This window comes from Callithrix jacchus, chromosome 1, assembly GCF_049354715.1.
Source record: "Callithrix jacchus isolate 240 chromosome 1, calJac240_pri, whole genome shotgun sequence".
In the NCBI taxonomy this organism is placed as follows: Eukaryota; Metazoa; Chordata; class Mammalia; order Primates; family Cebidae; genus Callithrix; species Callithrix jacchus.
Window position 1 is genome coordinate 211,714,809 of NC_133502.1, and position 27,363 is coordinate 211,742,171.

Below are 27,363 nucleotides of genomic sequence, written 5' to 3' on the forward strand. Positions count from 1 at the left end.
GTTGCCTGTCCCAGCGCCCGCCGCGGCAGGAGAGGTGAGAGCGCCGCCCGGACGGGGGCCACACTGGGGCCGGGTTGGGGCGGGGGCCTTCGGACCTAGGGCGGAACCACGGGATAGGGTGTGTGAATTCCGACCGACGTGAAGGGATCTGACTTTGGGCGGGGGTCTCTGGACCTGGGGGGAGGGATCTGACTTGGGGTGGGGAGCCCTGGATGGGGAGTGAAGAATTCGGACCTCGGTGCAGGGATCCGACTTCTGGTTGGGGGGGGTGGCGTCTCCGAACCTGGGTCGAGGAGCTACGGATGGGGGTGGGGAATTCGGACCTTGGGTGGGGATCTTTGCACCGGAGCGGGATCCCCAGACTCCTTGTGGGAGGCTGAGGTTGAAGACCTGTGCTGGGGTGAGGGGCTCCAGATAGAGGTGGGAGCTCCCGCTTCAAGACTAGGTTGGGGGTCCAGACCAGGAGGATAAGCCTGTCCCTGGAGTAGGGCTTGACCTGATGAGGCTGTGGCAGAGTCACAGGGGAGGGCCCCACTTGGTCCTTGGGATGGGATCAGACTCTCAGAGCTGGAGAGTTGCAGGGGGCCTGGAGGAGGGTCTCTGGAGCCCGAGAGTCAGAGGGCCTTGGTGACCTCTCTAACAGGCTTCCTGTTGGAGGCCTCGGAGTACCCTAGGTCTTCCCCTGCGAGAGAGTGGCCGCTCCACCAGGAAGGGGCCCAGGACTCCCCAGGGGGGTGCTGTGTGGTGTGCAGGGCCACGTGGGAATGTAAGAGAAAGGGAGAGTCCCTCCAGGCCTGCCCCGCTAACAGACCTGCTTTCTGATTTTTCCAGCCAGGGGTTTTTGTGTCCTGTTGCTTTTGGTTGTTTAAAGTGACCCTCCAAGCCCGAGGGACCATAGGAGCGGCCCTGCAGGACCCAGTGAGACACTAGTTAATGCAGAAAAAACAGATTTTTACTTAGTAACCACTGACAACATGAGAAAAAGCTGGCTCCAGGCCGACACGCCTGGGGTTTGAAGGGGGAGTGAGGGAGTGGGAAGGGAGGGGGGCGGGTGGTGGAGGGGGAGGCCGCGCGGGGGTGGGGGGGGCCGGGGGGTGCTCAGGAGAGTTAGGGAAGTTGAAAATCACCAAAACCAGGAAGGGAGGGTTGGCCCTTGTGAAATCAACTGATCTGGGTTTGCCCCTGGTGCTTGCTGAAGTCAGGCCCCCAACCTCCCACAGAGACGGGGAGACAGGGACCTCATCCTCAGGCATTGGCCGGAACTCACAGGAAATTTTTCTTTTTTTGAGACGGAGTTTCACTGTTGTTACCCAGGCTGGAGTGCAATGGCGCGATCTCAGCTCACTGCAACCTCCGCCTCCTGGGTTCAAGCAATTCTCCTGCCTCAGCTTCCCGAGTAGCTGGGACTACAGGCAGTATGGTCTTGATTTGTTGACCTCGTGATCCACCCGCCTCGGCCTCCCAAAGTGCTGGGATTATAGGCGTGAGCCACCTCGCAGGGAAATTCTTGTGGCAGCCTTGAGTTTGTCAGGCAGGCACGTTAAAGGGCACTGAGATCCTTCTAGGAATGTGGCCTTGAGCTGTTAGGAGCCGTGTTAGTATTCGTTCCAGCCTGGATAGGCCAGGGCGAGGCCCAGTGGAGGAGGGGGCTCCCAGGAGCCTGACTGGAGTATGGGGAGGGAGAGTTTGCCAGCACTCCTCCTGTGCAAGAAGAGCAGGGACTGCTTCTTTGCTCTCAACAGTTACCCATCCATTTTCTGTTTAGTGCTGTGTTCATAAAGTACTAGCGGAACCATCTCTCAACACTTGGTAGCAAAGGATTTTTGCTGGATGATACAAGCAGTCAGGCATTTAATGAGGAAACAAAAATAAAAATAGGCAGGGCATGGTGACTCATATCTGTAATGCCAGCATTTCTGTAGGCCGAGGAGGATCACTTGAGACCAGGAGTTTGAAACCAACCTGGGCAACATAGTGAGACCCCCATCTCTACAAAAAAATTTAAAAATTAGCCGGGCATGCTGGTAGGCACCTGTAGTTCCAGCCACTCGGGAGGCTGAGGTGAGAGAATCCTTTGAGCCTGGGCGGTGGAGGCTGCCATGAGCCGTGATCATGCTTCTGCACTCCAGCCTGAGCAACAGAGAGAGACCCTATATGAAAACAGCGAAACAAAACAAGAAAGAAAAACAAAGCTGCGTGGTTGGAGCTGTTGATAAACCCAGTTTTTGAGCCTAGAGGGCAGCAGTTGAGATTTCTGGCAGTTGGGCCCTAACGAGGAAAGCAGGGGCACTCACGGATTTCCTGGTGTGTAGTGTGAAGTTTGTGGTGATGGCGTAGGCACTGGTATCCCAGTGTAGGGCTGAGGGCCCCACAGGGTCGTGGGGTGAGCCTTATGCTGTGCTGAGGCGCAGGATCCGAGAAGTAAAGAGACAGGACACAGAAGTACAAAGAAAACGCAGCTGGGCTCGGGGGGCCACGCCACCTATAAGCGGAGTCAGGCGAGGCCCCGAATGTCCAGAAGCATGAGTATTTATTGTGTATAGGTTATGGGGCAGGGCAGTGAGTGAAATCATCTTTAAGGATAGTGATAGGGTCGTGAGCAATAAAACATGGGGTCCACCCCCATTAGGTCACCTAGGCACCTTGTGCAGCAAGGGGCCCGTTCCCATGAAGGCAAGGGCCGTGTGCAGTAAGGGGTCCACCCCCATTTGGTCACCGAGGCTTGAAGGTGGGCCGTGCGCAGTAAAGACGGTGCAGTGTGCAATACTTCTATCTATGGGCAAACTACTAAGAAGGTTTATAGGAGGATGCTTAAGTCACATCGCAGTGACAGAGCTGTCAGGGTTACTGTCACCTTCTGGCAGTTTCCAGTGGGTTCTATGGGAAGATGATTTTCAAGCAGCACAGTAGCAAGAGCCGATAAAGTTCACAGTCACCAAGGTGGATTGCCGGTCTGAGGGCAGCCTTCTGCAAGAACTGGAGCAAGGTCCTACAACTCCTTTATCAGGAGGAGTGGCTCTCGCCCCAAGCCTACCATACAGGGGTATCTCTACGACACTGAACGCTGCCGCCTGGGCCATGGATTCTTGTCCTGGTATAACTGTTTTCCCTTATATCATGCTCTGTACTGTGTCTGCTCTAGGCATTCCTCTGATTATAAGCTGCTTATTCCTTAATTCATGCTCTGTACTGTTTCTACTCTAGGCATTCCTCCGATATGAACTAAGATATAATTATAGGTATATATGTAGGGAAATATTCTTTAGGCACTCATACTATCAACTATTATATGATTATATATAGAGGATTCGATAAAGGGATTCGTCAAGCCCTAATTCTATAAACTAATATATGATTATATGAAGGATTATATAAAAGGAAATAGCTGAGTAGTAACACTATAAAGTGGGATATTCCTCAGGCCCTAACTGTGCCAGGGTTCTGCTTAGCTCTCATTCCTCAGTGCCTATATGGGGGGTTACCCACATCCCAGTGGTGGTTACTTCCTGGAGAGAGCATGGGGCATGCAGGAGCTGGAGGGGGTGCTTCCTGGGTGGCCTGTGTTGCAGCGGCTCCAGGCATGAAGGCCGCCCATGGAGACTTGGTAGCAAAGGATTTTTGCTGTGGAGTATGTTGTGGTGGTGCTGAGTTCTTTCAAGCTTATATCAAACTTTCTGGCTTCAGTCTGCAGGGCTTTTGTTCAGTTCCTGAGGGCAAAGGGCAGCTGCAAGACCACCTGAGTCCCAGTAGGGATTTGAGTTCTTGGTAACACCAAGTCAGAGAGGACACAAATTGGAAATGTCAGTCTGGAGAGAGTAGTAGCCAGAAGAAAAGTAGCAGGGAGGATTTGGTAAGGGCTGACATGTAGGAAGGCAGTGGCAGAGCATAAAACCTCAAAGACAGGCCAGGCCCAGTGGCTCACACCTGTAATCCCAGCACTTTGGGAGACCAAGGTGGGTGGATCACCTGAGTCTAAGAGTTTGAGACCAGCCTGGCCACCATGGCAAAACGCTGTCTCTACTAAAAATACAAAAAATTCGCTGGGCAGGGTGTCTCTATTAAAAATACAAAAAAATATAGCCGGGTGCCTATAGTCCCAGCTACTCAGAAGGCTGAGGCAGGAGAATCGCTTGAATCCAGGAGGTGGAGGCTGCAGTAAGCTGAGATAGCGCCACTGCACTGCAGCCTGGGCAACAAGAGCGAAACTCCATCTCAAAAAAAAAATTTTTTTTAGATACACCTCGGCTGGGCGTGGTGGCTCACGCCTGTAATCGCAACACTTTGGGAGGCCGAGGCAGGCAGATCATGAGGTCAAGAGATGGAGACCATCCTGGCCAACATGGTGAAACTCCATCTCTATTTAAAAAAAAAAGAAAAGCCAGGAGAGGTGGCTCAAGCCTGTAATCCCAGCACTTTGGGAGTCCGAGGCGGGTGGATCACAAGGTCAAGAGATCGAGACCATCCTGGTCAACATGGTGAAACCCCGTCTCTACTAAAAATACAAAAAGTTAGCTGGGCACGGTGGTGTGTGCCTGTAATCCCAGCTACTCGGGAGGCTGAGGCAGGAGAATTGCCTGAACCCAGGAGGCGGAGGTTGCCGTGAGCCGAGATCGCGCCGTTGTACTCCAGCCTGGGTAACAAGAGCGAAACTCCGTCTCAAAAAAGAAAAAATACACCTCAAAGACAGTGAACTAGACTAGGATCTGGTAACTGCCAAGGGGGTGTTCTGTTTCTCCACTGGAGCATACACTGTCTCTTTACAAACACTTCCCTTTTTGGTCGAAGACAATCAAAGTAAGATTATTCCTATTTACCAAATAATTCTTGTCTCGTTAAATCTGGCCTGATTATTTACATAAATGCAGCACAAAGGGTAATTGACTACGCAGGCCTTCAGACCTTTTTTTTTTTTTTTTTTGAGACAGAGTCTTGCTCTGTCACCCAGGCTGGAGTGTAGGGACATGATCTTGGCTCACTGCCACCTCTGCCTCCCAGGTTCAAGCGATTCTCCTGCCTCAGCCTCTCGAGTAGCTGGAACTACAGGCGCCTGCCACCACGTCCAGCTAATTTTTATATTTTTAGTAGAGATAGGGTTTCGCTACATTGGCCAGGCTGGTCTTGAACTCCTGACCTCAGGTGATCTGCCCTCCTCGGCCTCCCAAACTGCTGGGATTACAGGCGTGAGCCACGGCACCGGGCCACACACAGGCCTTTTTAAGTTTGCAGAAACTTTTAATAGGGAATCTTAGATTGGGCTTTTAAAAGCCTTTGGAGGTTAGGAAGCAAGCCAAGAACTTCCCACCAGACTTCACCTGCAATATCCATAGATTTGGGTGAATTCCTCTCTTCTTGTCGTCCCTGAAATATCTCAAAGTTCCCGCACCTTGGAAACTTGGGATATTTGGAAGTGACTTTCCCTCCTTACTCACATGTAAGGCCAGGAACCCTGTAAGCCAGATAACAGGCCAGATTTTTCAGGAGCTCTTCATGAGCACCGGCCCTGCAAAGCCAGCCTGAAAGCCATCTGGTCATACCTGATTCGATGTGCATCACTCTCAAATAGACATTCCAGTCCAAGGGTTGGTAGTACAGCCAGTGTTTCCAATTGTGTCGTGTTACTAGGAGAACAGAGTCTTACCGAAGTTATATAATAACTATATTGCCATGAAAATAGGAATACTTGGATAGCAAGTTAGCAGTTAATTTAAAAAAAAGAAAAAAAGGAATATTCAATAATAGTTTCTGATTTTTTTTTTTTTTTTTTTTTTGAGATGGAGTCTTGCTCTGTCACCAGGCTGGAGTGCAGTGGCGAAATCTCGGCTCACTGCAGCCTCTGCCTCCTGGGTTCAAGCGATTCTTCTGCCTCAGCCTCCCGAATAGCTGGGACCACAGGCGCGCGCCACTGTGCCCGGCTAATTTTTGTATTTTAAGTAGAGATGGGGTTTCACCATGTTGGCCAAGATGGTCTCGATCTCTTGACCTCGTGATCCGCCCACCTTGGCCTCCCAGAGTGCTGGGATTACAGGTGTGAGCCACCGCGCCCGGCTCCTAGTTTCTGATTTTTTGGAGGGATCAGGCAGGAAGAAAAATATAAATGCTTCAGTTTTGTTTAGATAAGTATAATTTACAGTGAGTCAATGATGGGTGAAGAGAAAAGGGAAAGGTTTTTTTTTTTTTTTCTTTTTTATCTTTTTTCTGTTGATTTGCAAGTTTGTTTTAAAAAAAAAAAAAAATCCAGAAAATAAAACAGAGAGAGCCAACAATATTCTGAACAAAAGTCATAAAAAGATTATAATCATCCTTTAGCAGTTCACTCAGTTGCATGCAGGTACTGAATTCTTGTTCTGCTTGATCTTGGGCTAGCAGAACCCATTGTTTCTCAACTAGTAGAGATCCTGGCTCAGTGCAGTCGTGTGCTCTCAAAGTTACTTAAGAAATGCTGTTAGGACCGGGTGCTGTGGTTCACACCTGCTATCCCAGCACTTTGGGAGGCCAAGGCGGTTATATCACTTGAAGTCAGGAGTTTGAGACCAGCCTGGCCAACATGGTGAAACCTCATCTCTACCAAAAAATTCAAAAATCAGCCAGCTGTGGTAGCAGGTGCCTGTAATCCCAGCTACTCCAGAGGCTGAGGTGGGAGAATTGCTTGAACCCAGGATGAGGAGGTTGCAGTGAGCACACCACTGCACTCCAGCCTGGGTGACACAGTGAGATGACTCCATGTCAAAAAATAATAATAATAAGGCCAGGTGGCCGGGTGCTATGGCTCACACCTATAATCCCAGCACTTTGGGAGGCCGAGGCGGGTGGATCACGAGGTCAAGAGATCGAGACCATCCTGGTCAACAAGGTGAAATCCCGTCTCTACTAAAAATACAAAAATTAGCTGGGCATGGTGGCTCGCACCTGTAGTCCCAGCTACTTGGGAAGCTGAGGCAGGAGAATTGCTTGAACCCAGGAGGCGGAGGTTGCGGTGAGCCGAGATCGCGCCATTGCACTCCAGCCTGGGCCACAGGAGAGAAACTCCATCTCAAAAAAAAAAAAAAAAAAAAAACAGCAGCAGCAACGTTTGTCCTCGCCAATGCTCTTCCAGAGCATTGGATTACAAATCAAGCCACATGACTCCCACATAAGCAGGCAGAGCAGAGGTAGCTCCAGTCTCTGGGCACACTGCGGCTTCCGGTTCCGAGCCAGTCGTAGGCCCTGATCACAGAGAAACTCAGCTGGACATTCAAGTGGTAAGGACAGGAATTATAGTATTCAGTGACCAGTGACAGGAGGGGAAAGAGCGAGCTCTGCTCCAATTTGTGCAAAGAAGTCGGGGGTGGGAGGGAGAACAGCCGTGACTCAGTGGAGTCAGGAAAGTGGAAAATTATCAAAAGCAGGAAGGGCCAGGCGCGGTGGCTCAGCCTGTAACCCCAGCACTGTGGGAGGCCAGGCGCGATGGCTCAAGCCTGTAACCCCAGCACCGTGGGCGGCCGGGCGCGATGGCTCAAGCCTGTAAACCCCAGCACCGTGGGCGGCCGGGCGAGGTGGCTAAGCCTGTAACCTCAGCACTGTGGGAGGCCGGGCGCGGTGGCTCAAGCCTGTAACCCCAGCACCGTGGGAGGCCGGGCGCGGTGGCTCAAGCCTGTAACCCCAGCACTGTGGGAGGCCAAGGCGGGTGGATCACGAGGTCAAGAGATCGAGACCATCCTAGTCAACATGGTAAAACCCTGTCTCTACTAAAAATACAAAAAATTAGCTGGGCATGGTGGCACGTGCCTGTAATCCCAGCTATTCAGGAGGCTGAGGCAGGAGAATTGCCTGAACCCAGGAGGCGGAGGTTGTGGTGAGCCGAGATCGCGCCATTGCACTCCAGCCTGGGTAACAAGAGCGAAACTCCGTCTCAAAAAAAAAAAAAAAAAGTGTGGGGGGAATTGGTCTAAGTGTCCTTCCACTCCAGGTATAATGGTCTGGTGGTGGCTATAAGACACTTGTGGTTTGCCAGGCGCGGTGGCTCAAGCCTGTAATCCCAGCACTTTGGGAGGCCGAGGCGGGTGGATCACGAGGTCAAGAGATCGAGACCATCCTGGTCAAGATGGTGAAACCCCATCTCTCCAAAAATACAAACAATTAGCTGGGTGTGGTGGCGCACGCCTGTAGTCCCAGCTACTCAGGAGGCTGAGGCAGGAGAATTGCTTGAACCTGGGAGGAGGAGGTTGCGGTGAGCTGAGATCGCGCCATTGCACTCCAGCCTGGGTAACAAGAGTCAAACTCCATCTCAACAAAAAAAAAAAATTAAAAAAGCAGGAAGGGAGGGTTGGCCTTGGATTTGCCACTGGGGCTTATTGAAGTCATGTCCCCAACGTCCCACAGAGACTGGGAGACAGGGGCCCCATCTTCAGGTGTTGGCCTGAACACACAGGAAATTCTCGTGGTAATCTTGAGTTTCTCAGGCAGGCACTTTGAAGGGGGCTGGGATCACACTAGGAATGTGGCCTTGAGCTGCTTAGAAGTCAGTGTGAGGTCAGGTGCAGTATGGCTCACGCCCGTAATCCCAGCACTTTGGAAGGCCAAGACTGCAGAATCACTTGAGGCCAGGAGTTTAAGACCAGCCTGGGCAATGTAGCAAGATGCCGTCACTACTAAAATAATTTTTTAAAGTTAGCCAGAGCCAGGTGTGGCGGCTCACACCTGTAATCCAAGCACTTTGGGGGCCAAGGTGGGCGGATCACCTGAGGTCGGGAGTTCAAGACCAGCCTGACCAACATGGTCAAATCCTGTCTTTAAAAATAAAATAAAGTTAGCCAGGCCCTGTGGTATGCCCTCTGTAGTCCCTGCTACTCAGGAGGCTGAGGCAGGAGTGCTAGAGCCCAGGAGTTCAAGGTTGCAGCAACCTGATCTTGGCAGAGGCGATCACACCACTGCACTCCAGTTTGGGTGATGGAGCAAGAACCTGTCTCTTAAAAAAAAAAAAAAAAGAAAACAAAGAAGGAACAGCTATGTTAGTGTGTGGTTGTTCAAGGCTTGATAGGCCAATGTGAAGCTGAGAAACGTGCTCAGAGGAGCCTGGCTGGAGTGTGATGGGGGAGTCTTTGTCCAGGCTGCTGCCATGGTGGGCCTCAGGACCCATGGCCTGGGTGCTTGAGGGTGGAGCTGCCACCCAGCCTCGAGGAGAGCAATGACATGGTCAGATTCCACTCACATCCCATGTGGGCTGGACATAGGCCTGGCCCAGAGCCCAGTCTAGATGCCAAGACTTTGGTCACAGTCCCCAGGAGCTGCCAGAATCATCCCTATTCCCAGGCAGGGTGGGCTCTCTACTCTATGGCTCTCAGGCTCAGTCCATTGGGGCAGATGGCCGGCCTGCACATCACCCTGCTAGGCATGTCCAGGCCCTTTCCGCCCCTCCCTAAAGGCACCTCTGTCCTTTCTGTCCCCTCCACGCAGAGCCGAGCCAGCCTGCAGTCTTGCCCCAGGCCTGCCCTCTGCTGGGAGCTGGGATTCCAAGCTCATTTTGTTCACCTGAGGGTGGCCTCCAAGCCGGTGCCAAGGCAGAATCTGATGTGGCCAGGAAGGATAAAGGATATCCCCGGAAGGATAAAGGGAATGTGCCGTGGAAGGGAGGGGAGGGGCCCCCGCGGGGCCACAGTAAAGGAGTGGAGGGAACCCACGGGTGCTGCCCCCCAGGGCCGTGGATCTGCAGGCTCAGTGCAGCCTCTTGCCTCTCACAGCCCAGCCTGTGCATCCGCCCCTCGGTGTGTCTGTGAAGACAAAGTCACCGTGGTCCCTGCAGCACCTGGCCCGCGGCACGTGTGCAGCGCGTGTGAAAGCTTTCCCTTAGCTCTTAAATATTGAGTCAAAAAAAAAAAAAGAACCACCGAGAAACAAAAACAGAGCCTTCCCCTGAGCCTGGGGGCCTGGCCCAACTGAGGATGCCAGGCAGGGGAAGCCACAGGAAGCTGCCCTCTGCCTGGCCCTCTAGCCTTCCATTCTGACCCCCTCCCTTCCACATCAGCCCCTTTCCCCATGTAGGGTACAGTCTTTATTGCAATGACTCACCTCTGCTGTGGTCGGGTGAGAGCAGCCACAGCCAGTGTGTATGCAACTGTGCATTCTTTCTTCTTTTTTTCTTTTTTTTTGAGATGGAGTTCCACTCTTGTTGCCCACGCTGGAATGCAAGGACACAATCTCAGCTCATTGCAACCTCCCACTCCAGGGTTCAAGCAATTCTCCTCCTACCTCAGCCTCCCAAGTAGCTGGGATTACAGGCATACACCACCATGGCCAGCTAATTTTGTTTGTATTTTTAGTAGAGACGGGGGTTTCACCGTGTTGATCAGGCTGGTTTTGAACTCCTGACCTGAGGTGATCCACCCGCCTCAGCCTACCAGAGTGCTGGGATTATAGGCCTGAGCCTCTGTGCCCGGCCGACTGTGCATTCTGATAAAGTTTCATCTACAGAAATAGCAGGTAGGCCCCTCAGAGGACGCTCAGGGCAGGTTCACTGTCTCGCCTCTTCTCAGGTGTCAGGGGGCTACAGGCTGGTCCTCTGCCTCCTCCTTCCTCTCAAGAGAGTGAGAGGTCCTCTGCCTCCTTCTTCCTCCCAGAGAGCCATGAGGCCCCACCTAGATCTGATGGAGTTTATTGTGGTGTTGGTGGATGGTGGTGGTGGTGTTATAGACACAGGGTCTCTGTTGCCCAGGCTGGAGTGCAGTGGTGAAAATCCCAGCTCACCGCAGCCTCCGGCTCCTGGGCTTAAACAATCCTCCCACCTCAGCTCCCCAGGCAGCTGCAGCTACAGGCACACCACCATGCCCGGCTTGATGGGTATTTTGTGACCATTAAACTTCTGGTAATTTCTTTCGATTCCCAGAGGCTGGATGGAGGTGAGTGGCCAGCCCCTGGATCCACAGATGAGCACAGGGCTGGGCTGAGGTGGTGGGGTCTCCCAGGCCGGCCTCCGAGTTGTCCTTTCAGTCTCTCCACAGGCCCTGCGCAAGTCTGTGGCCTGCCTGGTGCTGCCTGGTCTGTCTCTAAGCACCTGTGCTGGCTCTCCCTGGATGACTGGATCGCAGCCAAATCTCCTGCTGGAGTCCTGGTCCCCCTTTATCCCCTCGGATCAGCCCAGAGGAGCAGGTCTGCTTGCACCAGTTCCAGCCTTCGCTGGGGGGTTACAGCCCTGTTGAGCAAGCCCCAGGCAGGACCCTCTGCAGCCTCCATGGGGGACCCGTGTGCAGAGCCGAGTGGCCCCGGTGTGTAAACGCTTACACCTGGCCTCCTTCCTGCCACCCGTGTCCTGTTTGTCCTCAGGCCTGTGGCTCTGTGCTTGTCTCCCCCACTGGGCCGCCAGCCCCACGAGAGCAGGATGAGGCATGTTCAAGCCACAGTGGCTCTCGGTGTGCCTGGAGCTGTTAGCATTGGTTCTGTGTTCTGAAATAGCGAGGATAGTGTGCCCCAAACGCCAGGGGCCTTTCCAAGGGGCACTGCAGCCGTGTGTGGGCCCTCTGTGGACAGTGGGGAATGCGCACCTGTTTCAGGGCACAACCCGAGGTCTCCTGAGCTTGCTCTGCAGCCCAGTCCTTCTCTCCGTGGCCCCTGGTGCCTGTCTTCCTCCTCCCAGGAATCTGAGCAGGAAGATGTGGGTGGACAGAGACCTAAGTGTCAGTCACTCTTCAGACAGAGGCGGTGGCAGGACGAGCAAAGCTGACGGCCCCAGATCTTTGCAAAGGGGCCAAAGTCATTTTCTAGTTATCTTTTATGGATTTTTAAAAGTGAGCCTAGACACCAGGTCATAAAATTAGTTTGTTTCTGGCCGGGCATGGTGGCTCACGCCTGTAATCCAAGCACTTTGGAGGCCAAGGCGGGTGGATTACCTGATGTCGGGAGTTCAAGACCAACCTGACCAACATGGTGAAACCCCGTCTTTATAAAAATAAATAAATAAAATAAAATTCGTTTGTTTTTAAATTTCTTATAGAGACAGAGTCTTACTATGTTGCCCAGGGTGGTCTTGAACCCCTGGGCTCAAAGGATCCTCCCACCTCCGCCTCCCAAAGTGTTGGGATTATGGGTGTGGCCAGTCCTCCAGCCACAGTTCATATTTTTAAAGGATTTTTGAGAGTCTCATCCGACTGATGTTACTTACAGTATATTCACGGGAAGCATTCCTGTCTTTTCAAGAAAGATGAGACCAGATGCAGTGGAGTGCACCTATGGCCCCAGCTACGCAGGAGGATAGCTTGAGCCTGGGAGTTCAAGGCCTGCAGGCAATGAGCCATGTCACGCCACTGCTTGGAGCAACTGGGCAGGACCCTGTCTCTAAAGAAATAAAATAAAGGAAGATGAATGTTATCTACGGTGTGTTCAGTGTGAGAGAGGGTACTGACCAGGCGACAGAGGTGACAGACTCTCCGGCTATGCAGCGGTGCGCTGGGCAGAGAAACTTGGGCAGGCCTGGCACTGAGCCCCAGACACTTCATGCTCTTCAGACCCGGAGATGCCAAGCACAGCTGTGTCCCAGCCACGTTGCAAGGCAGTGAGGATGCCCTCACACATGCAGCACATGTGGCTTAGGAGGAGAAGGAGCAGCCTGGCTGGAAATGGCCTATGGGGAAACCTGCCAGCTGCGTTTGTGGGTGCAGCCTCTTGACTCCATTCCTGCAGCCCCTCCCACTTTGGACAGCAGCTGGAGGTGCCCAGAGAGTGAGATGGAGAAGATGGGGGGCAGTGGCTGCCACATGGAGTGGGGGTGCAGAGGCTGCAGGCCTGGAGGGCCGTGGGACCCTGGAGGACTCTCCCCTGAGCAGCCTCAGGCTGTTAGGACACGGATACGATGGGTGTAGTGGGGCTGGCTGGGAGCCAATTCAGGCCTGCTCCAGCCCACTGCCCAGGCAGCTGTGTACACTCGCTGGCCCCACCGCCATCATGGCTGCATGGTGAGAGAGAGTCATCTGCCAGCTCCCACATCAGCTGCGGGATTGTCCTCCTGGGCCTCGTTGGGGACAACTGTAAAATCCTCTGGGATGTCCTCACTTCTTTTCCTAACTTTCAGGAGCTACTCGGGCTCCCAGGCACCCTGGAAGGCTAGGCAGGAGCAGGCAACCCACAGAGTGGGTGGACGCCCCATGTGCAGGCCTTGATGAGGTTTGAGCATTGGGCTGGATGTGGCAAAGCCCTTTCATTACAGAGGATCACAGAATGGTTGGCCCTGGGGTCGATGGGAGACCTGCCCATCTCCCACCTTGGCCTAAGGGTGGCTGGGGTCTCCTTCCAGATGCCAAGCGTTGATTGCCCCCTTCACATCTCCAGAAAGATACACAGTGATGGAAGTTGGAGGTCACAGGTTGGTCTTGCAGGGAGAATTCTCCAGCACAGGCTTATAATAAGGAAGTTTTGGGGGAAGCTGGGGTGTGGTTGCTGTTTGGGGAGAGAGTGCCTGCCTTTGCCTTTCTGTGTGCCATCTGTGAATGAAGGATGTGGTCCATCCTGGCTGGCCGCTGGCCACACAGACTGCATGCATATTGCAAGGAAGAGCATAGGGTGTGCATATTCTCCTGTGATCAAGAGGGCCCCTTCTCCTGCCTTGCAGAAGGAAGATGGGTGACCCTCCAAGGGGCAGCCTGCAGATCCTGCCGCTGGGCTGAGCTGCGGCAGGCAGTGGCCAGATGGGCAGCACCAGCAGCTGTGGTTGGCAGAGAGGCTCTCCTGAGTGCCTATGTCCCCCAGGGGGCGGGAGCTGTGCTTCTTATTCTGTATCCCACTTCCTTATGGGGATGGCATGGCCCTTTTCATTTTTGGAATGGGAAGGGCCACGAACAGAATTTGCCTTTTTCTTTTTTGAGACAGCCTCACTCTGTCACCCAGGCTAGAGGGCAATGGCACAATCTCCGCTCACTGCAAGCTCTGCCTCCCTGGTTCAAGCAATTCTCCCTGCCTCAGCCTCCTAAGCAGCTGGGATTACAGGCCCCTGCCACCATGCCCGAGTAATTTTTATATTTTTTAGTAGAGACAGAGTTTCACGATGTTGGCCAGGCTGGTCTTGAACTCCTGACCTCAGGTGCTGGGATTACAGGCATGCGCCCAGCCATGTTTTTCTAATCATGGCAAAATAGATGGAACTTATAATTTACTATTTTAACAATTTCTTTTCTTTTTTTTGAGATAGAGTCTCTCTATCACCCAGGCTGGAGTACAGTGGCACAATCTTGGCTCACTGCAAGCTCTGCCCCTTCCTGCAGGGTTCAAGTGATTGTCCTGCCTCAGCCTCCCTAGTAGCTGGGACTACAGGCATGTGCCACAACACCCGGCTAATTTTGTATTTTTAGTAGAGACGGGGTTTCTCTATGTTGGTCAGGCTGGTCTCGAACTTCCAGCCTCAGGTGATCTGCCCGCCTTGGCCTTCCAAAGTGCTGGGATTACAGGCACGAGCCACCACACCCAGCCTAATTTTTAAGTTTTTTGTAGAGATGGTGTCTTGCCATGTTGCCCAGACTGGTGTCCAACTCAGTGGGTCACCAATGGAACTCCTGGGGTCAAGCAATCCTCCCATCCCAACCTCCCAAAGTGCTGGAATTACAGTTGTGAGCCACCGGGCCTGACCACATTCTTTTTTTTTTAATAGAGACAGGGTTTCATCATGTTGGTCAGGCTGGTCTCGAACTCCTGACCTCGTGATCCGCCTGCCTCAGTTTCCCAAAGTGCTGGGATTACAGGCGTGAGCCACCGCGACTGGCCCACATTCTTATTAAAGAACTACCAAACTGTTTTCCACAGCATTCACACCAGCAATGAGGAGGATTCCAATTTCATCACATCCTTGCTAACACTTATTTTCCTTAAAAAAAAAAAAAAAAAAAAAAAAGCCAGCGGGTCACAGTGGCTCACGCCTGTAATCCCAGCACTTTGGGAGCCCAAGGGGGTGGATTGCTTGAGCTCAGGAGACCAGCCTCGGCAAAATATTGAGAACACCGTCTTCACCCCGTCTCTACAAAACAAAAGCCGGTGTAGGGTGGTGCACATCTCTCCTCCCAGCTACTTGGGGTGCTGAGGCAGGAGGATCGCTCGAGCACAGGAGGTCGATGCTACAGTGAGCTGTGATCGTGCCACTGCACTCCAGGCTGGTCGACAGAGTGAGACCCTGTCTCTTTTTTTTTTTTTGACACGGAGTTTCGCTCTTGTTACCCAGGCTGGAGTGCAATGGCGCGATCTCGCCTCACTGCAACCTCCGCCTCCTGGGTTCAGGCAATTCTCCTGCCTCAGCCTCCTGAGTAGCTGGGATTACAGACACGCGCCACCATGCCCAGCTAACTTTTGTATTTTTAGTAGAGATGGGGTTTCACCATATTGACCAGGATGGTCTCGATCTGTTGACCTCGTGATCCACCCGCCTCGGCCTCCCAAAGTGCTGGGATTACAGGCTTGAGCCACCGTGCCCGGCCAAGAGACCCTGTCTCAAAACAAAAAACAAAACAGCACATTTCAAACATACACAAAAGCAGAAAGGAATCCCCTTAATCCTTCTGCCTCCACCCGCTCCACCCGCCCCACCCGCCATCCCCGGGGGCATTCAAAACTGTTTCTTTTTACATCTCTATAAGGTAAGGGAGACTCTTAAGGCTCCCCAGGCCACGCAGCCAAAGTAAGGCGATCGGATCATAGGGGTCCAGAGTCGGACACTGAGCTGGCGTGCCCACTCTGGGGTCCTGGGACCCCAAACTAAAGGAGCTGTTCCTTTTCCCCATGAAGGGCTGACCGGGCAAAATCCCAGCGCTGGGAACATCCGAGCAGCTCTGAGTGGTGTGGGCGGGTTTCTGTGTGGCTTTCTTTAGAAGGAGGCCTGATTCTCGGCTTTTGGGACCGGCCCTCCGTTTGCTCAGTAGCCTGCTCTTAAACGTCCAGCGAAACTGGGCAGTGGCCGGTGACAGCGCAGGATCAGCCCTCGATTGGCCAGGTGGGCGTGGTCCTGCCCTCCTCCGTGGCTGCGTGGGCGTGGTCCCAAAGCCACTTGGATGAGGTCCCGTCTTCCTCTCGGCCTGGTGGGCGGGGCCTCCCCTCCCACAGTAGCTGGGAGATCCCACGGGGCTGGGGTGGAGCGTAGGTGGTCAGCCCGAGAGAGGCCGTTAGGGAGATGGGGTGGGCAGGGGCCAGCGCTCGGCTGGTGGCCTGGGGCAGCCAGTCCCCCTGCTCTGGCTTCAGTTCCTCACACTCACAAGGGAATCCAAGCTCTCTCCTCTGGGGGTCGCTGGAGGGCCTCGTGAGGTGGGCACTGAAGCCCCTTTCCCCAGGCACTGCTTGGGGGCCGGGGCATGTTGGCCTTTGAGTCTTTGGCCTCCAGCGCTTCCCCAGCCCCCATGGCTCTTGGCCATTGAGGCCCGGTTGGCCGCAGAGCCGCGGGCAGGTGGGACAGGCGGGCACTGGGTGCCTCCTGGCACCAGCTGGGCCCAGTCTGCAGAGTGGAGTGGGCCAGCCCCTCCTGCCTGGCAAAGGAAGGGGGCTTCGGGGCCCCTGCCTGCTGTGGCCGCCTCCCCTCTGCTGCCTCCCCACTAGGCCCTAGGGGACACTGCCTACAAGCTTATGAACAGATGGACCTAGAGATTAGAGATTCCAAAGCCAAATTCTTACACAATTCAAGTATTGCGCAAGGATTTATACTTCGGGAGTCCAAGGTCTACCAAGTCATTCACTGTTTCAGCAGAATAGCCCTTTCAATTTGGGATATTTCCAACACTTACTAGTGTTTTTAAAATATAGAGAGTAAACGAAACGGCCCATTATCTGACCACATAAATACTACTAGTAGTCATAGTAGATAAATCAACTGTAACAGATAAATAATAGTAAACAGAGCAACAGGGAATGTTGGGGGAAATTCTGCCCATGAAGAAAGAAACAAGGTGGAAAGTTCTGGCCCCTTCAGGTCTGCATGGTCCCTCTTCACTACAGTTCCCTGGCATCCTCCTGCCAGAATAAGGACACTGTCCTTAGGGAAGCCATGGGTTGCCCTGCCGGCCTCGGACCCTTCCGCAGGGTGGCAGCAGCAGGTGGCATGAGTCACTCCTGCAGCTGTGGACAGGGGCACCACCATTGGACTGAGCCCCGCAGCAGGTTCCGTTCGCCTGCTTGGGGCTCTGGCCTGTGGCCTTTTCCTGTGAGCTGCACGTTGGCCACCGTGACCCATCTGTCATCTTTCTCTTACTGGTTTGTGTGTGCTTGGTAAACTAGCCCTTGGTCTCATACATTTCCAAGGTACTAATGACTCTTCAGGGGAAATAGAACTTGAGCAAAGTGGTTCCTTCCTCCTGTGTTTCACTCCCACATCTGGGGTCCCTGACTGGGGCACACTAGTAGGGACGTCCCTTGGCCTCTCTGAGGCCTTCTGCTGTCTCTCCTGAGACCAGAAAGGTGAAGCATTGCCCTCGCCCTGCTAGGGAAGGCTCAGGCCAGGCTGACCTCTGGTGAAGGGGCTCAGATATCTGGACCTTGGTCATCGCCGGGTTAGGGTTTCCGTTAATGATTATCCAAAGGTAAAACTGATCTCCACAGAAATTACATCTGCTTTGCTGCTGAGCCCAGAGGAGAGCCCCGACCCTTCCTGCAGCCAGAGGGCTGGAGCCTGCTCAGAGGTGCTCTGAAGGTGAGTTGGCCAATGGAAGCCCGGGACAGTTTGGAGCAGGTACAAATTCCAGCCCGGTGCATGTGCACAGGCCTGCTGACCACACTTCCACTCTGCCTGTGTAAATAGGCCACATGGCCTGAAACCCCCTAGAAACCTGGTGTCCACATGGCCCTTCCCTAGGGCGGAGCCTCTGCTTCCCTGTTCTCTTCTGCTGTGTCCTCTGGTGCCCTGAGGCTGGCCTCCAGGGGTATCCCCTCTGTGGCCCTGGGGCTGCCTCCTTGACTGGGTGTGTCTTCCTAACGCAGAGCATCCAGCGGAGAGTGGGATCTTCTGTGCCACTGGGAGTCCAGGGCCCATCCCAGAAAGACCTCTGAGTGATCACAGGGACCCTAGAGGGTTTCCTTGTGTCCCGTCCCATTTCAGGGTCTGTGATCTGAACCCCTGGGCTTCTGCCTCAGGCCTCCTCTGCTCTGCTCTCTGCCTGCTGGGTTCCCTCACCAGTCTTCTGTCTGACTGGTTTCCAGGCTACCTGTCCAGAGGGTCACTCACCAGAGGACTTGAAATGGGTTTCAAGTGGGGTCATTCACCATAATTTCACTGTGCCCCATGAGGTACACTGTGGTGGGCAGCAGGGCTGGCCTTTCTTACCTAGGACAGATACCATTCCCAAGTGAGTGGGTCTGTCCTGGTGTGCCTGGCCTGGGGACTGCCAGCATCCTTACTTGGAAACTCAATGAAAGGGCCACATGAATCTGGGGCATCCAGAGCATGGGTGACCAGCACGGGCTCCCCGCACGGGGCTGAGGGGCTGCACCATACAGCTTCTCCTAGGGCCAGCCCTCACTACCCCCAACTCCGGGCCATGGGGCCTCCCTGCACCTGTGTTTCCTCTAAGCCGGCTGGGAGGCAACAGCCTGAGTCCGTGTTGCTTCTGTATTCTGCGTGGTTTTATTTAATTTAATTAATTTATTTATTTTGAGACGGAGTTTCCCTCTTGTTACCCAGGCTGGAGTGCAATGGCGCGATCTCGGCTCACCGCAACCTCCGCCTCCTGGGTTCAAGCAATTTTCCTGCCTCAGCCTCCTAAGTAGCTGGGACTACAGGCACGCACCATCATGCCCAGCTGATTTTTGTATTTTTAGTAGAGACAGGGTTTCACCATGTTGACCAGGATGGTCTCAATCTCTTGACCTCGTGATCCACCCACCTTGGCCTCCCAAAGTTCTGGGATTATAGGCATGAGCCACCGCGCCCGGCCTCTGTGTGGTTTTAGAGAATCCTTGGGCTGCGTGGTGGCAGGCGGCTCTGTAGTCCCAGCTACTCAAGAGGCTGAGGCAGAAGAACTGCTTGAACCCAGGAGGCGTAAGTTGCATTCCAGCCTGGTGACAGAGCAAGACTCCTTCTCAAAAGAAAAAAAAGAGAGAGAGAGAGAATCCTTGGGCTGCTTGGGGAAGCACCCAGGGCTAGGGAGTGCGACCTGGCAGGCTCCACACAGGACTGCCAGAGGCACACACCTGCTCTGTTCACGTGAGGGCACTGGAGGGGGCGGGAAGGCAAGCTCCCTGGCACTGACATGTTAGGCAACTGAGGCGTGGCTGGCTTCTCTGGACCTTGCCCCTCTGGGAACACAAGGATATGGTAGCACCCCAAGAGGAGGGGCTTGTGGGTGCAGCAGGAAGGGCACAGAGCACTGGCCCCTTCCACCCTGCAGATGCTGGAGGCCCCGCCCCTGCTGCTGGCAGCTTTGTTGCTGGGCCTGGTGCTGCTGGCCCTGCAGCTGAGGCACTGGAGCTGGGGCCTGTGCCTTATTGTCTGGAGCGAGTGCGTCCTGCAGCCTATCCGCAACCTGTTCATGGGTGATACCAAGGAACAGCGCATCCTGCACCATGTGCTGCAGCATGCAGAGCGTGGGAATGCACAGAGCGTGCTGGAGGCCATTGACACCTACTGCGAGCAGAAGGAGTGGGCCATGAACGTGGGCGACAAAAAAGGTGGGGTTCTGGCCAGCAGATGCTGAGCTCTGGGACAGGGACTCGGGGCCAGGCACCAAAGCCATTATGGGAGAGGGTTGTAATCACCCCATTTCCAGGTGGCTGGGAACCCTGGGATATGCCCAGATAGGGCTGGGGGTGGGTGGCTCCTCTGATGTCCCAGGGCTCCAGGGTCCCTGATGACTCCTCTAGACCCTGCTGCCTGCTACCCTAGGACATCAGGCCCCTACACTCACGGGGTCTGACAGTGGTTTGGTTCCCCTAGAATTCTGCTGTGGCCACCATGGTGCCTGCCTGGGAACCAGTCAGACAGGTTCTCCTGGGCTGCCGCTGCTTTCACCCCAGCGGGTGACTCAGGGAGCCAGCACCACCTTGGGGCCCCCTGGGGGTTGGGGCTCCAGAGAAGGCAGCCCTGGATTAGGACACCCTAGGGCCAGCCAGGAAGGGTGGAAAAGTCAGGGACAGTGTGGGCATAGAGGCTAAGGGACCACGGAAGCTCTAAGGGTACTCACAGTAGGGGCCAGGTCCTTGGGGCTGGGACGCCAGGGAGAAAAGACCCCTCCAGCAGGTAGGGAGGGTGGGCAGGGGAGGGCCAGAGGCCAGGCATTTGGGAGGGGCTGTTGCTCTTTGGCAGAGGTTGGGGGGCCATGATGGGGTCCAAGTTCCCCTCCCTCCGCCTGTACTCACTTCTCCCCGTCCCCTACCCTGCACAGGCAAGATCGTGGATGCGGTGATTCAGGAGTACCAGCCCTCCGTGCTACTGGAGCTGGGGGCCTACTGCGGCTACTCGGCTGTGCGCATGGCCCGCTTGCTGTCACCAAGTGCAAGGCTGCTCACCATCGAGCTCAGCCCTGCCTACGCTGCCATCACCCAGCGGATGGTGGATTTCGCAGGCGTGCAGGACAAGGTGCACATGCCTGGCCCGTTGTCAGACCTAGAAGAAGGGCCCGGGCTGTGGGCAGGGAGGGCCTGGTTCACACCATGTTCACTGAAAACCCACTGTTACCAGGCCCCTCAGTGCTTCCTGGCCTGGGGCTGAGGAAGGACCCCCCAGGTCTCACACTCTGGGGAAATGGCCAAGGTGGCACCAGGAGGGGCAGGGACAGAGAGAGGCCTTGTCTCCCCAGAACCCTAAGGAAAACTGATGAATGCCTATATGGGTGTGTAGGGACGGGCTCGTCTGTGTGGCATGGGTACTGACAGGCACTGTTCCAGGTCACCGTCGTGGTTGGGGCTTCCCAGGACATCATCCCCCAGCTGAAGAAGAAGTATGATGTGGACACGCTGGACATGGTCTTCCTCGACCACTGGAAGGACCGGTACCTGCCGGACACAATCCTCCTGGAGGTGAGCCCTAACCAGGATGACCTCTGTGCCAGCTGCTACCCAGGGCCCAATTCGGTCAGCCTCAGCCTCTCCAAAGAGTCAGGCACCCCAGCCGAGGCCTGTGCAGATACAGCTCGCTCTGGAGGCACTACCTGAGGCCTGGGAGTGTGGAGGGCTGTGGATGCCCTGTGGTGGGTGGAGCTAGGTGGAGAGCCAGGCGGGGGGCCTGGCTGCGTGGCCTGTTGAGAACTGGGGAGCCAGCTTGCCTGTGCAGGGACAAACTGGGTTGCAGAAGTGGGGTGCACACCCCAGACCAGACACAAGGGCAGAAAGGGCACAGGACTGAGGAGACAGGGTGGGGAGGGGCCACTCAGTGCTCGGCCTGCTCTTCCCCAGGTGAGCTGGTGCTGGTGCAAAAAAAGCACATCTGCAGATCTTCCTCCTGAGGCCCCATCTTGTGCACTCCCCCAACCCAGCCCCACGGGCGAGGACCCTGAGTGCCCCCGAGTGAGGCTAGGCAGCAGGTGGGGCTGTCCATCCTCCCTGGGGGACATGGGCACTGGTGGCTCTTCACAAACTGATACTTAAGGAGCCTCACATCAAAGACACACTGCCCCATGCCTCTCTGATGGTCAGCGACACTGCATGGCTCTGTGATCCTCCAGTGGGCTTGGGACACCCACCCCCATGGCCTCCCCGTCTGGTGCTCGCTCCCTGCAGCTCTCCCAGAAACAACACTGCTGTTGGCAGCAGGACCAGGAGCACGAGGGGCCCAGCCCCCATGCCTGGCTGGGTAGAGCTGCTGTGCCTTGGACACGGATTGGAAGGAAACAGCACTAGCGGAAGCCTGAGTGTGAAGGGGCACAGAATGATCAGGAACAACGGGAGTCAGGGCACACGGGACCTTCAGCAGGTGAGGGTGAGGTTAGACCTGTCTTCTGGAGCTGGGCTTGGGGGCTCATGCCTATAATCCCTGCACTTTGGGAGGCTATGGCAGGAGGATTGCTTGAGGCCAAGAGTTTGAGACCAGCCTGGGCAACATGGCAACAAAAATATTCTACCAAAAATATTTTTAAAAATTAGCTGGGTGTGGTGGTGTGCACCCATAGTTTGAGCTACACAGGAGGCTGAGGATGAAAGACTGCTTGAGTCTAGGAGTTGGAAGTTACAGTGACAGCCACAAGTTATGGTGACCATCATTGGGTGACAGCGAGATTCCAGCTCTTAAAACAACAGGCCAGGCGCAGTGGCTCATGCCTGTAATCCCAGCACTTTGGGAGGCTGAGGTGGGTGGATCATGAGGTCAGGAGTTCAAGACCAGCCTGGTCAACATAGTGAAACCCTGTCTCTACTAAAGATACATTAAGTATCTTTAGTGGCACATACCTATAATCCCAGCTACTCAGGAGGCTGGGGCAGGAGAATCGCTTGAACCCAGGAGATGGAGGTTGCAGTGAGCTGAGATGGCATCATTGCATTCCAGCCTGGCCAACAGAGTGAGACTCCATCTCAAAAACAAAACAACCCAAAAACCTTCTTTTCTGGAAAAATCCGTCAGCCTTGTGGAGTGTGGAAAGGGCTGTGGGGAGGGCATTTCAGATGCTCTGGAACTCACGAGGAGGCGCTGGGCCCTCGCCATGGAGAGGGAAGACCTGTATTGGCCAAGGGGGCAGGCAGTGGGAGGGTGGGAGGGAGACCTGCAGGCCAGGCCAGGGCAGCTGTGGCAACTGGGTATTGACGGCAGAGAACCGGAGCTCAGCCAGATGGGCCTCACTTCGGCAGAAAAGACCCGCAGCTGGGCCTGAGTCACTGGGGCTGGATTTCAGCAGCTGTGGTGTGCGTGATAATCACAGGAACCTGCCTTCATAGAAGAGTAGCGAATACTACAGTCTAATAACTGGGAAACTAATAGTTTTCTCAGTGCTGCTTGTGCAGAGCTGGTAATTATCTCAAAGGAAGCCAAGTCATGAACTGGGAATGGCTGTCCTTGTTAAACACACATCTGCACACTCACGGGGCCCTGTGCCCTCTTGCAGAGGGCTGGGTGACCGGCTGGCTCTGTGTCGGCCCAGCCACCCCTTCCTCAGTGGGCTCTGTGAGCATCGGAGGCATGGGGGGTGAGGGGCTCAGGAGCAGGTGGCAATTCAAAATCGATGGCTGCTTTGAGGTGGCCTCTCCACAGGGCTGCCATAGTCACCAAGTCCAGCCCACACCCAAAGGAACAGGAATGAGCTCCCCTTTTACAAAACAAAAAAACAAAAACAAACCAGGGTCTTGCTCTGTGCCCAGGCTGGAGCGCAATGATGCCATCATAGCTCACTGCAGCCTCAAACTCCTGAGCTCAAGCCTCCTGAGTAGCTGGGACTACAGGCACGCACCACTACGCAAGGCTAATTTAAACATTTTTTGTAGAAATGGGGTCTCCCTATATTGCCCAGACTGGTCTCAAACTCCTGGCCTCAAGCAATCCTCTTACCTCAGCCTCCCAAAGTGCTGGGAATACAAATGTGCCCAGATTGAAGCTCCAACTTTTTTTTTTTTTTTTAAGATGGGGTTTCACCATGATGGGCAGGCTGGTCTTGAACTCTGGATCCACCCGCCTTGGCCTCTCAAAGTGCTAGGATTACAGGCATGAGCCACCGTGCCCAGCCAACTTTTTTTTTTTTTTTTTCAAGACAAAGAGTCTCACTCTGTCACCCAGGCTGGAGTGCTGTGGCACAATCTTGGCTCCTAGCAACCTCTGTGATGCTCCAACTCTTTTTTTGAGACGGAGTTTTGCTCTTGTTGCCCAGGCTGGAGTGTAATGGCACGATCTCGGCTTGCTGCAATCTCCGCCTCCCTGGTTCAAGTGGATTCTCCTGCCTCAGCCTTCCATGTAGCTGGGATCACAAGTGAGCGCCACCATGCCCAGCTAATTTTGTATTTTTAGTAGAGACGGGGTTTCACCATGTTGCCCAGACTGGTCTTGAACTCCTGACCTCAGGTGATCCACCTGCCTCAGCCTCCCAAAAGTGCTGGGACTATGGACATATGCCCAGCCGAGGCTGAGGAGGGTGGGCACAGTTGAAAACCACCTCAGCATAGTGTCCCCTGCTCTTCTGACACTGTCACTTCTCCACGGCATTAGATTCTCAGTCTTGCTCCGACACAGATGCGTTTAGCCAGTTCTCCAGGTAGTCTGAGTAGCTAGCGGATGTGAGGTTTGCAGTATCCGGGGGCAGGCAGGATGGGTGCTGCCTTTTCTCCTCTTGACCAGTTTCCTACAGGATTGGGCCCCTGGCAGCCTCCGAAGACCCACGCTCCATGCTGCCCTCCCCTCCTTTTCTGTTTAACCCGTGCAGCTGGAGTGTCTGGTGTCTTTCAGCCCACTGCCGTCATCTGTCTTCCTGATGACCAGATTGGGCTCCTGAGTCCCCTGGCACGACCTTAAGAGTCTGGGAGCCCAGGACCCTCACACATCTTGTGCATTCCCTGGCTCAGACTGGAAGGTAGCCACCCTGCTTAGAGCCTGGGCCACTGTCATCCTCCTGGGTGGTGCTTGGTTCTAGGTTATTTTTTTCTCTAAATGAAAACACATCGTGATATCATGGTTGTACATTCTATTCAACTCTGGACCTTGGGGCTCTTCCCTGACCTCACTGGCCTTGGAGCCGTGTGGTGTCCATGCTGTCGCCTGAGGTCCTCTCTGCTGTCTCCACAGCACGCAGGCTGGAAATGACCGCCACCCGCCACCAGCATGGCTGCAAGCCCTATGGGACTCTCTAGGCTCTAGGCGCATCCCAGAGGGATGTGGGGTCAGATGCCAGCTTCAAGGCACCTGCCTGCGAACTGACTTCGTTATACTTTATTTTTATAAGATGGAGTCTCACTCTGTCACCCAGGCTGGAGTGCAGTGGTGCTATCTCAGCTCACTGCAACCTCTGCCTCCCCCATTCAAGCAATTCTCCTGCCTCAGTCTCCCGAGTAGCTGGGACTACAGGTGCGAGCCACCACACCCAGCTAGTTTTTTGAAATTTTAGTAGAGACAAGGTTTCACCGTGTTGGCCAGGATGGTCTCACTCTCCTGACCTGTGATCCGCCTGTCTGAGCCATCACACCCGGCTGATTTTATACTTTACATGTTTGAGATTGCTTGTTAACTTTTGTTTGATGACTAAGTGAAATCTCCAAGACAAGGTAACTGGGGTGTCCTGTGCCCTGGTCAGTCCCTGCTCCCCACAGACACTTCCTCTCAAGGCTTCCCTATTGTTTATGTGGTAGAAGCAAACCCTCCTTGCAGCCTTGATGGGCAAGCCTCCTCTGAGGTTTCCCCCAATGGCGGACCCCAGGGGCCATGCCCTGTGGCTGCATGTCCAGTAACAACTCCTTCCTTCTGTACAGAACCCAGGCAGAGGAACCCTGCATCCTCCCAGGTACCAGGCACCAGTGGAGATGGGGGGGTTCTGCAAATGCAGGAGCTTGGGGATGTCTGTAACTGACCCCAAAGGGCAGGCTTATTGGTTAGAGGTTCACCCCACCCCAGCCCTGCCGGATAACCCTGGTCAGGCCAATGTTGTCTCCAGGACCATACCAGCAACCCCTCTCCCGGGGTGTCTCTCCCTCATAGGTGCCTGAATTTCTGGCACTGGGTGTTGAGGGCCCCACTGTTTTCACTCTCATCCAGCTAGCATTTATTGAGCACCTACTGTGTGCCACATGCTGTTCTAGGGATGGATGCTCCTGAGATGAATGTAGGAGTGGATGAGAGAAAGGTCTCTGTCCTCATGGGGCCCATGTTCTACAGGTGGCACTAGAGTCTTGTACAGTCCTTTCCTGCAGGGGTCATGGCACAGGCCATGCGTGGTGCCTTCGGGACAGGTTCTCTGTGCACCTCTGACCCTCACCTCCCCCACCCTCTGGTCTGTCCCCTGCAGGAATGTGGCCTGCTGCGGAAGGGGACAGTGCTGCTGGCTGACAATGTGATCTGCCCAGGGGCGCCAGAGTTCCTGGCACACGTGCGTGGGAGCAGCTGCTTTGAATGCACAAACTACCCATCGTTCCTGGAATATAGGAATGTGGTAGATGCCCTGGAGAAGGCCATCTACAAGGGCCCAGGCAGCAAAGCACAGCCCTGACTGCCCCCCACCCCCAACTCGGGCTCCCTCACCCAACCTGGTTCTGAAGTTGCCACAGATTCGCTCCTGCTGACCTGCTGCGGCTCTGGGCTGTGTCCTAAATGCACACCTCAGCCGAGGCCTGCGCCCTGCCATTCTGACCTCTCTGGACTGCAACAATGAACTGTTCTTTTATTGAGACAGAGTCTTGCTCTGTTGCCAGGCTGTAGTGTAGTGGCACGATCTTGGCTCACTGCAACCTCTGCCTCCTGGGTTCAAGCAATTCTCCTGCCTCAGCCTCCCGAGTAGCTGGGACTACAGTCGTGCACCACCATGCCCAGCTAATTTTTGTATTTTTAGTAGAGACAGGGTTTCACCATGTTGGCCAGGATGGTCTCAATCTCCTGACCTCGTGATCCACCCACCTCAGCCTCACAACGTGCTGAGGCATGAGCCACCGCGCCCGGCTGTTCTCCTTTTTCTAAGACTCTATCATGGTCTCTTCACTACCACCTGCTAGCTGTATTATCTTATATACTAATGTCATCCTTTAAAAATACAAAATAGAAATTAAACATCTAAGTATTTACATATAAGTCAACTTAGTACCATCCTTCTCAACTGCCGTTCCCCTGCTGCCCTTGACTTGAACACCAAACATTCAAAGCTCCCCATGATGAATGCTAGGGCTAAGGGTGGGGCCCCTGGCTGGCTGGGTTCTGGGTGGCATGTCTGGCCCACGGGCCTCCCAGCCATGGCAGTACAGATGCCACGCCTTCTGCAGCCAAGCCAGGAGCACCTGTTAGCCCCACAGGGATGACTGGTGGCCTGGGAAACAAAGAGAGGAGTCAGCCAGCATTCACACCTGTCTGACCAAGCAGGTGCTGGGGACAGGTGGACCCTGCAGCAGCGCCAGCCCCTCTGGGCCCCACGTGACACTGAGTGGAAGCATGTCCTTCCCTACTCCCACTGGGCCTTGCTTATGGAAGAGGCAATGGTGCAGACCAGCCCCCTGCATCCCTGCAGTTGCCTTCCCGGCCCATGAACGAGGATGCAGTGCTAGACTGTGTTCCCCTATACCCAGAGCTGCCCCCAGCTCCTCCAAGGGGTAAGACTGCTGGCCACCTCAGAGGTTACAAGAGCCCAGTTCCCAGACTCAGGATGACTCATCCCTGTGCCAGCTGAGTCCACCTGTGCCCAGACCAGCCCTTACCAAGACCACTCCTGGGCTCAAGGCCTGACTAGCCCCCAGCCAGCGCATTCCTATGGATAGAGAGACCAGCGAGCCCACGTGGACAAGCTTGCGGGCACCCAGGGGCCAGGAACAGAGCCTCTGCAGGACACAGCAGAGGGA

At 54.6% G+C, this 27,363-nt stretch overlaps 1 protein-coding gene across 8 annotated transcripts; it reads left to right on the plus strand.

Moving 5' to 3' along the window:
* Positions 1–26,605, plus strand: COMT (catechol-O-methyltransferase). 8 transcript variants are annotated; one of them, XM_054241870.2, is made up of 8 exons: positions 1–34; positions 13,259–13,327; positions 17,527–17,617; positions 19,311–19,590; positions 20,304–20,497; positions 20,806–20,937; positions 25,297–25,328; positions 25,830–26,605. In XM_054241870.2, exons 2-8 carry the CDS (start codon positions 13,308–13,310, stop codon positions 25,876–25,878), a joined length of 798 nt encoding a protein of 265 aa, XP_054097845.2. In that variant the 5' UTR covers positions 1–34; positions 13,259–13,307; the 3' UTR covers positions 25,879–26,605. The 8 variants fall into 8 exon arrangements, with proteins under 8 accessions (XP_054097845.2, XP_078198206.1, XP_078198207.1 ...); XM_078342080.1 differs by lacking the exon at positions 25,297–25,328 and having other exon boundaries at positions 12,133–13,327; XM_078342081.1 differs by lacking the exon at positions 25,297–25,328 and having other exon boundaries at positions 12,166–13,327.
* The last annotated feature ends 758 nt before the right edge of the window (positions 26,606–27,363 follow it).

Excerpts from the sequence above, each read along its gene's own strand:
- COMT (XM_078342080.1), top strand. The coding sequence starts at position 13,308 with ATGGAAGTTGGAGGTCACAG. Across the intron at positions 13,328-17,526 it reads ATGGAAGTTGGAGGTCACAG|AAATTACATCTGCTTTGCTG; the intron begins GTTGGTCTTGCA and ends TGATCTCCACAG. Across the intron at positions 20,938-25,829 it reads CGGACACAATCCTCCTGGAG|GAATGTGGCCTGCTGCGGAA; the intron begins GTGAGCCCTAAC and ends TGTCCCCTGCAG.